The sequence below is a fragment of the Diachasmimorpha longicaudata genome, chromosome 18, assembly GCF_034640455.1.
Source record: "Diachasmimorpha longicaudata isolate KC_UGA_2023 chromosome 18, iyDiaLong2, whole genome shotgun sequence".
Taxonomy (NCBI): Eukaryota; Metazoa; Arthropoda; class Insecta; order Hymenoptera; family Braconidae; genus Diachasmimorpha; species Diachasmimorpha longicaudata.
In genome coordinates, this window is record NC_087242.1 from 275663 (window position 1) to 286091 (window position 10429).

The 10429-nt window shown below is 44.8% G+C and overlaps 1 protein-coding gene across 1 annotated transcript; it reads right to left on the bottom strand.

Annotated features, from left to right (window-relative positions):
- Positions 1 to 1661: 1661 nt before the first annotated feature.
- On the bottom strand, positions 1662 to 3164 carry LOC135171048 (uncharacterized). Its single transcript, XM_064137338.1, has one exon. The coding sequence runs from the start codon at positions 3162 to 3164 to the stop codon at positions 1662 to 1664; it is 1503 nt and encodes a 500-aa protein (XP_063993408.1).
- Positions 3165 to 10429: the final 7265 nt, after the last annotated feature.

Below are 10429 nucleotides of genomic sequence, written 5' to 3' on the forward strand. Positions count from 1 at the left end.
CCAGCGTAACCACCAAGCAGTACTTCTTTGTGCCCCCGAGCCACCTCGCTCCTGTGATCGCTTCTCTGGCGGTGTCAATAACGAGGTTGATGGCATCCAGTGTTGATCGGCCTTTCCGAAACCCATATTGATGACCGGCTAGCAGTGGTTCAACAGCTGCGTCAATTCTTCTGTGGACGATACGTTCGAGGATCTTGCCAGCTGTGTCCAGCAAGCAGAGAGGACGATAGGATGATGGTTCGTCCGTTGGCTTTTTCCCTTTCGGGAGTAACACCAGTCTCTGCTGCTTCCAATTGGCGGGGAAAGTACCCTCTCTGAGACACTCATTATACACGTCTAAGAATAGTCCCGGTAGGGCTTGGATGGCGGCTTTTAGCGCGATGTTAGGAATCCCATCAAGACCAGGGGCCTTGCTGTTTCCAACCCTCCTGCATGCCTCCATTAGCTCATCCTCAGTGACTTCTGGGATCGTCAACTGCCCCTTCTGATTGTTGGCCCACTGGCGTCCCGGTTGTTGTGGGAATAAGACGGAGACAATTCTTCCCAGAAGGTCAGGGCACGTTGGCGGTGGTATCGGTTGACTTTTGAAACGAGCCATTACCACTTTGTACGGCCTGCCCCATGGATCAGCGTCTACTTCACCAATCAGCTCATTCCAGGAATGCGCTTTGCTACGCTTTATGGTCTTATTAAGCTTATGCCGCGAGTTCTTGTATCTCATTTCCAGCTCCTTGAAGTTCGGTTTCTTCCGGGCGCGCTGGGATGCTCTTCTCGCGGCGTTGCACTCCTTCCGCAGCTCAGCAATGGCGTCGTTCCACCAGTGTACTGGTGGCCATCGGATGATGAGACGCTTTCTCGGCATAGTAGTATCGCAGGCCTCTACGAGTCGGCTCATGAGGTTCACTGCCTTTTCAGTCGCATTACTGCCACCAATCGGGCAGTCCTCCAGTGCTACTAGGAAGGAGCTAGGATCGAAGGTGCTCGCCTTCCAGCCCACTGTATTGGTCCTCTTCGATGCTGGTGAACGTTTCTGGCCGGTTGATGCCTCCCAGACAATCGCGCGGTGGTCACTCCCAGTATAGGTCTCACTTACCTCCCAGGAGCAGCCTCTCCTCGCGAGGCTGCTGCTCACAAAGGTAAGATCCACGATTGAGCTCGCCGCTCCCCTCATGAACGTCGGTTCGCTGCCGGTGTTAAGCAGGACCACGTCCAGCGATGCCAGTGTTTCCAGCATGGCTTGGCCTTTCGCGTTCGTCTCTCGACTTCCCCAATCGACTGCCCAGGCATTGAAGTCCCCGGCTATCGCCACGGGAAAATGCTGCTTCGCATCTCTAGACAGCCTATCCAGAAAGTCGGTGAACACGTCCAATGTAAAGCTAGGTGGGGCATAACAGCTGTAGAGATGTATTCCACCAACCTTGGTCCTCACAAAGCCTACCTCCGTACTACAAGCGGCGCTCTGGAATGGGAGTCCGCTGCAAGACCAAACGACGGCCGTTTTGGACACGTCGGCAACCCAGGGCTGGGTGTCGAGGTGTCTATATGGCTCCGATATCACTACCACGTCTGGCTTCAGCTCCCTCACCGATTGCATGAGCAAATCATGTGCAACCTCGCAGTGGTTGAGGTTGAGCTGGAGCACCTTGAGGTTAACCATCGTACTATCGCCTTTTGTTGCTGAGGTCCCGGAGTGCCTCCCTGTACGTTGGGCATCTGCTGCTACCGGCGACATGAGCACAGTTCTTCGAGTCGTCTTTTTCCGTGCACAGGGCACACCTTGGCTCATTGTTGCAGTCCTTGACCTTGTGTCTTTCCTCCGCGCACTTGACACAGAGTTTCGAACGGTCAACTGTGCTCTTACATCGGATGGCGAGGTGTCCATATTGCCAGCACTTAAAGCACTTGAGCGGGCACTCCACCCTTCTCACCCGGCAGTTCACCCAGCCTATTTTGATCTTCCCGTGCTCCCCCAGGATCTTCTCCGCTGTAGCAGCTTCGAGTCTCACTGAGGCAGTCTGGGTCCCGCCATATGCTCTACGAAGAGACTTGACCACATCCGCCTTGATCTCGTAATCCGCCCCCGCCACTGCTTGCAGGGCCGCGATGACATCGTCCTTCGTTGTAATGTCGTCGAGGTCTTTGATCTCGAGATCCTCCTGGGGCCCCTTACTGCTCACAGCCGCCTCGTCTTTGAGGACTTCGGCGATCGCCGCTCGCAGCTTCGGCGCTCCGTCAGTCGTCTTCTTGCTCAGGATGATGAGCATATCTCCTGTTGCCGTGCGACGGATCTTGTCAACGCAACCAATAGCGTCCTCGGAGGATACATCCTTCTTAACGCGACGAAGTATATCCGCATATTTCGTCTTATCGTTAGGGCGAACAATCAGAGCATCAGGTCTCACCGCTCGTTTCGAGGGAGTCTTCCGCTTTTTCCTGTCGCCTTTCTTCTTATCGGAGAGCTGTTTTGGTGAGAGCTTTCCCGTCTGCTGCCTCTTTTCTTTTCTCTTCTTTTTGCCTGTCACCGTTGTCCATATGGGCTGATCAGACAGTACGGTAGGTGGCACAGTCGTGTTGACTGGAAGCTGTTGCTTCACCTTCTTTGGTTGCTTCCCGCTAGTCTCAGGCGAATCTTTGGATCGCTTCCTTCGGACTGCACGGCGAACCTCTCGATTCGATTGTGAGACACTCGAGTCCTCTACTTCCGAATCCATCATCGTCGTTTCCGAGTCGATTCGTGGACGCGGATATACAGGTATGTATCCTGTCACTCCCAACTCAGGAACGAGGTGTTGCCTACGGAGTTCGTCCAAGGCCTTTAGTCTTCTGAAGGCATTCACCACGGCTGTTGCCTTGGTTTTGATCTCCGTATGGATGTTTTTCTTCGGCTTGACGAACTCATGCAGGTCTACGATGAGCCTCTCAAGGCGATCACGAGCCTGATGCCATTCGGTCTGATCCTTCTGTTGACGAGTCTGCAACCCTGCTCCACTTGTAGCATTTTCGGCCAAGTGGTCCACCTTAGTGCTCAGTGATGTTTGGCTCTTCCCAGAATCCAAGGAGCCAGCGTCGGCCACCGGGGCTTTCACCCGATCGGAACCAGCGGCGAGATTTACCTCTCGTAGAGGGATTACCGCCTGGGATATACTTGTGTTATCATCACTCATTTCCATGTAGTTTGGCTGTTACCAGAGCCACCGCAGGTTGTTATAGGGAGACCACCCTTCGCGCACCTTTTAGAGTTGGGCTTCTCGGTGTGAACTGCTTCTTAGTGGAGAGACATCCCGCTGGGATGTCACCCGTAAGCCCCTCCACCATCGGCAAGGTGTTGCAGTTCTTAGGAGGGGTGTGTGTGTGTGTGTGTGTGTGTGTGTGTGTGTGTGTGTGTGTGTGCGTGCGTGCGTGTGTGTGTGTGTGTGTGTGTGTGTGTGTGTGTGTGTGTGTGTGTGTGTGTGTGTGTGTGTGTGTGTGTGTGTGTGTGTGTGTGTGTGTGTGTGTGTGTGTGTCAGGTAAAACCGTGTGATTTGTGACCTCATTCGCAGGTCCTCTTTGTCAAACAATGAATAATCGTGGGCTTTTCATGCCGAAAGGATTTTTCCCAGTTACATAGTGCGTTTCATCGAGATACGCGGAAGCGTATCGGCCAAGCATATATTTCGAAACCTCCAACCAAAGAGGCCGAGTGCTCCCAAGTATCTATACACTGCCCAACTACCCCTTCCACTACCTCCAAAACTAATTTCCGTAACTGAGTGAAAACGCGGCAATTTACAGCACAAATACACTTGGTTATATGACCTAAACCGCTTATGCTATATCCATTGATGTTAATTTCCTCCGAATTAAACGCCCAATTAAAAAGATCCGCGCATTGCAACGAATTTTTTTACATATTTTCCGCGGTGCGATTATCTCAGAAACTGAAGCTATCAGATTTTTGTTTAAAAGTTGACGGTATTTGACAAAGAGGATAGACCAAAGTAGAGGCTCAGTTCTGGGGGTTTGACTGACGCCAGATTCTCCACGTTACCCACATGATTTCACCCCCGAGGAGATGGGGCGCCACGAGTCCTACTGGGGTATCTGCATATCGGCCAAGCGGGGGGGCTCCGTTTGTACTTATTCAACTGTACAAATGATCACCTGTACACAGAATTTTCAAACGGTGAGAGCACCGTTTGAAAATTCTAAAATTCTAAAAAGCTAGACTGTACATGTGGACCCAGCGCCACATGTACAGCCTAGCTTTGTCTCTCGACAGTTGAATCCCTACACAGTGGTGCTCTCACCGTCTGAAAATTCTGTGTACAGTTGATCATTTGTACAGTTGAATAAGTACAAACGGAGCCCCCCCCCGCTTGGCCGATATGCAGATACCCCAGTAGGACTCGTGGCGCCCCGTCTCCTCGGGGGTGAAATGATGTCGGTAACGTGGAGAAACTGGCGTCAGTCAAACCCCCAGAACTGAGCCTCTACTTTGGTCTATCCCAGCCCACTGCAACTCCTGCTCGAAAGCTGCCCAGATATTGTCACGTCCTAGGTGGCGCTGATGGCTATGTGCTCGATCTCGCTTGGGAGTTTGAAGATTTGAATACGCGCCAGGATTTTTGTGCGCGTTGGCAGAAAAAATAAAGTAAAAACGATAATTTGTTGACATTTAATATATTATAAAAATCAGAATGAAGTGCTTATCTTAGCTATATACATACAATAATTAAAAAATACATAGAATTTAATTGACTATCTGTTTTTAAAATTATAAGACTGAAAATTACGATTTAAACATTTTGGCCATTTTTCTCTTTTCGAGATGATTTTTTTTTTGCTCTCGATTAAAATCCGTGCAGAATTCTTGCAAGCGAATCACCAAGAAATAACGAATAATTTTATACAATATTTCGGTCACATGCGTTGTGCACGGGAAAGAACGCGACGGGAAAGTAGAAATGTCCTCAAGGATATTATCAAAAAGGCACCTGGACTCTTTATGTTCCACAAATTTTTCATCCAGGAACAGAATGAAGCGATAAAGCTGAATGTTAGGGTGAATCAAGGGGCCCTTTAGTAAGGAATCAGAAAGTTGAAACTGAGGAAGAATGGGTGAGTCGTCGTTGTACAATAATGCTTTTTTACAGACATTACATGAAATCGTATTCATCACGAATTGCGTTACTTTCGCTGTCCTGTAATACATTATGCTGTCATGAATGTGTGGCAAAGCATAATCATGGTCAGACTTCTCAATCACGTCTTCTAGTCCCCATTCCTCGTGCTTGACCACTTCCTCGATTTTCTTCTTAATTTCTCCCGATAAAGTAGAATTTTGGCAATCTTTATAAATCACTTTCAATTCAGAGAGAGTAATTAAGGGTTTCCCAAACGCATTTCTCTTCACTGTACAATTCCCCGTCTTTGGGGGCTTTAATGCACTATAGATAGAGAGAATTTTGTATAGCTGCAGAAAAGTGGGTGTAGTTGGATGGTCATCACTCCCGCCAGCTTGTCGTATACAACCGAAAAATTTCTAGAGTGGAAATAGGAAAAAAAACCAAACACAAACCGTGAGATGAAAAAAGGACTAGTTATCACCATGAACTTCGAAGCAGTGAACGAATCTATAAGCGCTCAAGTTGACCTACGGTTTCTATTGTTAGACACTGGGCGAATCAATCACAGGAAAAGTAAGTGCAAAGCGTGTGAAGCGGAGGAGTAGCGCAAGCTGAAGCGTTAAAGTGTTTATTTTTTGGCCTCAAAAGTTACAAACACAATTACATACCTCGAGGCTACCTTGATTCAACCTTGCGGTGAGAACGTCAGAAAATCCACATTTATCAACAAGATAATTGATAATCTGTAATGTCGAATGTAATGTCACTCGGAGTCCCTGCGCTGTTTGGGGTGTTAAAAATAAGTTCTAAGTAATTTTTCCTTCTTCTACGTTACTCTCCCAATCATCCAGTTTTTTTATGCTCTCCTGAAGGATCTGTAAGAAACGAAAGATGAAATTTAGGTAGAATCATTTTCGTTGATAACTTCATACTTTATAGTCAATGTTGCCTGGTGACACAGCTTCCATTTCCTCTAAACGATTTAAAGCATCGAACATGTCATTATTCCATTTGCAGAATCTGGCAGTTGCTTGAGAGTCCCGTAATTCTTTCACTCCCTTTGAGTATACCTCTAAACCGTAGGCGACTGAATTACTGAAAACCTGAAAGAACGATAATAATTCATTGATTGTTCCTCATTAATAATTGATTTTGACAACGAATAAAAGTCACCTGAGTCGCCAATTTGACCCTCATCTTTGATGTACTATTCAGGTCCAAATGGTTAACAGTGAGGCGGGGGCAGAGTGGTCTCCGATTTAATTTCACTGCCTCTCTATCAACTTGGTGAAGACTTTTCAAATGGTCCCACTTGATTAACTGTTCTTCAGGAGCCATCTGAAAGATCAAAATTCGGTTTTTTGTTTTACAAATCAAACCATTTGAGGTGGAAAAAATAATGTAAATAACTTACTTGTAGAATTCCCTTGTTATGTAGGCGATTGCGAATAGTTTTAATCAAGTGTGGAGTGTCTGAAAAAACGTACACACGGCGATTCGCATCGAGAGGATGTTCAAAGCAATTCTTCAATTTGTCTCTCCTTCCAGAAACTCCAAAAGATGCCCAAAATTTCCGATTGGCACTGGCCCCATCAGTTATAACTCCATGCACTAAAGCTCCAGCCTTTTCAAGCAATATTATGGCCTTCAGTATGAGTTGAGCGAGAACCTCACCTTTTACTGCTCCGCGAGATGCAAACACTGCAATGGGTTGGGAGTAGGATTTGCTCAATCCTTGAAACATTATGACGAGTCCATGATCAGCACGCTCAGCCAATGTAGTTGTTTCAGGTCCAGCCTCTCCAAAATCGACCAAGCCCGTCATTGTAAGCGTTTGACAATTCACGCCAAGGCTTTCCCGAGTGCCCATTTCATCGAGAAGTAATATACCATGCCTGTCCCTATCTTCTCGCTTGGCGAAAGTAGTCTTTAAAACTTCAAAAAATTGGGGATCAAACCCACAAGAAGCAGGGATAGCAGAAATACATTTTCTGAGAGTGCGAACATCAGGCACAGGAAGGATTCCGTGGTTGTGGACAAATTTATACCCTTTAGGAGATCTCATATGCAACAACAAGCACAGTAAAATCCACTCCTCACGATATCGTCTGCCTTTGGGGCTCTTTCTTTTTGCACAATTCAAGATTGCTTTTAATGCAGTCGATGTATTCTCAGTAAGTTTTCCACGTTGGACATACTCGCTCATATTCACGTCTCCATATCTCTCTAATTTGCTTCGACACGCCTCTAGTTTCTTCCCCAATTCCGATAGTTTTTCGTGTGCTCGATTTGTGGCTTTTCTAGCACTGTGGACTTTCTCACGGAGTTTAGCGAGATCTTTTTTATTTTTCGGAGATACAAGGATACGAATACGTTGCGGATCACCTGACTTCTTGACTCGACGCAGTTGTTGTCTTACCGTGTTTTTAAATCTTTGACAGGAATTACACGTTTTATTTTTATTAAGCGTCTCAATTAGAAAAGTGCATTTCTTATGACGCCAAATACCTGCAATGTCCTTATGAAGTAGATTGCATTTCGATTCATCTAATTCATCGTGCAGAAGAGGGCCGGTGCAGACATTGAGTCCATCAATACTATTTACCAAAGCTTCGATTTCTTTAATGGATCGGATTGGTGTATGATCAATATAATCCCAGGGTTGATGTAACACGTAGACTTGCGGTATTAAATTAGGTTTTATTAGAATCGCCTTCCAGATTACTGGTGACACATGGTTTGGAACGTTTAATGAGTTTTTATTTTCAATAATTTTAGTTACGAAGAAATTTAGCATGTTTCCGTGATTAGTGGGCTTTATTTCTTGTAACCATCCCTCAGGAAGTTTGAAGCTAGTCCGTACCAATTCATTAAAGCTAATCGAAGATGTGTGATTTTCAATGTTTGCACGTAATGACACAGAATCAGCTGCCTCATTACTGCAGCATGGTGAAGCACATGCATTTTCCGAAGATGCAAGATTCTCACTATCACTACAATTGGAAATGGACGGGACGTCCAGGGGTAATTCCAAATTTTCCTGATTTTTATGGATCGGGACAGCATTAGGTGCATTATTGTCGGGGCGTGCAAATAAATTATGAGAACCCAGTCCTTCGTTAATGAGCTCCCCTTTGTGAATTACACCCCTGTGATGGTTCGCAACTAGATTCTCTTGATCTGGGTTTTTTACCTGGCATTCCAAATCAAGAGAATTCCAGTCCTGGGTCCAGGGAAAAATGGACGGAACAACTCCTTTTTTCAGCCGTGGAACTTTTAAAATTGTCTAAGACATATATACAAATCTTTTTTACCCGAATATGACATTATTTTTCATGAACAAAAAATGTGTAAACATACCTTGCCGAAAACTTGTCCATTTCTAATTATAGCATCTCTCTCTGTCCAATCTATTTCCTGAGTTTGAAAATGTTTTTCACACACAGCTCTCCCAACACTCAAATCAGCACGATTTAATGCAATTTTCCACTCTGCTAATCTTTTTTTCGTAATAAAAAAAAATGTACTCTTTCGGGATTCGTTTTATAACCCGATTTGCATCCTTGAACCGCGCAAGATGGCATTTTTTTTTCGCAAAAACCACAGAAAGAAAAACACAATTTGAACGCACATTCAATATCAGGATTTGCCATAGAAATCGAGGAGTGGGGATGAAAATCGCAGGGAGGGGATAGAGCATATAACATCCTGCGCCATCTGGATCGGTGACAATAACGGGGCAGCAAATCCTTATGGGTTTTAGGTGAGTTTCAGTGGGCTGCATTCAACTATGGTCGAGACACAAACTATCGTAGTTTCTCAGTTGATGCATAGGGATGAAAGATTCTTACGACAAACTTCTCAGTCAGCAGTGCTATACGGGTCAGCACTGCTCAGGTCAAGTCTCACGGGCGGTTTTTAACGAAAAAATGAAAGATCGCATATCCAAATAAGCTAGGTCATGAGGAAAAACCGCGCCAAGTACGTTGATCCTGACCATATGGCTGAATAATTTTTTGATTCACAAAGGACTTTTTACCCCTTTCGATTTGAGTCGAGTATTTGATTTGACTGCGATGTCCTTTGTAGGATATTATGGGACTCGTCTTAGTCAAAATATTCATAGAGAACTCAAAACGGTTTATGGACTCCTATTATCACCAGCTTTCTCCACTGGTAAATTCAATCAATGAGCTTGGCGTCTTTTGTTATTTTTGTAGTTTTTTCAAATTTTCATAATTGTGGCTTCCCTTTTTCGTAATCGTTGTTTTAAGTTTTTTTTCAATTTTGTTTTTCAAATGAACAACATCGAAATATATGCTTGGCGCATTTTTTTACAAAAACATGTTTTGTTTTTGTTTTTTGGCGGATTGTCTTTTCTCATGAAAACTCCATCCCTGGTCTCACTAAAAACATTCAGAGGGATGCGCTTGGTAGCTCTTTTTCCGTGTGTAACGATTTTATCATCTTGGGGAGCTTCTTCATCTGAAGAGCTTATATGATCATCATAATCACTGATGACATCTGAGAACTCTTCATCTTGAAATTTCACATCATGGGGTAAATTTTCGGACTCAGAGTGGAAAACACGACGGGTGATTTCCATATGAAAAATTGGACACTCCTGGCATACACGACCACTGACGTTAGAATGCTTTTCTTTATTGCCGGTGAAAATTCCACTTGAAAATCTCTGATTGCTAGGACTTCCTTTAAATGACTCGAGTGTTAGTATACTATTCTGTTTTTCAATCACCTTTTGTAACTCAGACAGATCTAGCATGCTAGTCTGTTTCTCACTCATACTATTTTTACTTGGCATGTCGTCTTTGCGCCATGCTTCCGGGCCCGGATATACTAAGAACTCACTAGGAAAAGGGGAAAACTCCAGTGGGTCAACATCCTCGACGGATAGTAATGTGTCCGTTCGGCATTCACTCTGATCCATAGAAATATCCTGACCCCCGGTAATTGCTTTTCCCTTTTGATTACTCTGGAATGGAGTGCCTCCGATTCCACTCGTTTGTTTGTTTGTTTACTATTTCAGAATTTTCTGAACTCACTGGTCTACTCGGTATTCGTTCATTCACTGACATCCTATCTAATGAGCACATCCTCAGGGAGTCTACTAAGTTTTCTTGAAATATTAAACTTTCGGTGAACTTTATATTTGCAATAGCTAGTTTCGACAAATCGACAGGATGTCGTCATAATGCATCTGCATTACCATTCAATCGTCCTGGTTTATAGATAACTGCATACTCATATTCTCTCAATAATAAAACCCAACGGAGTATTCGTGATGTAGGATCTTTAATTTTGTG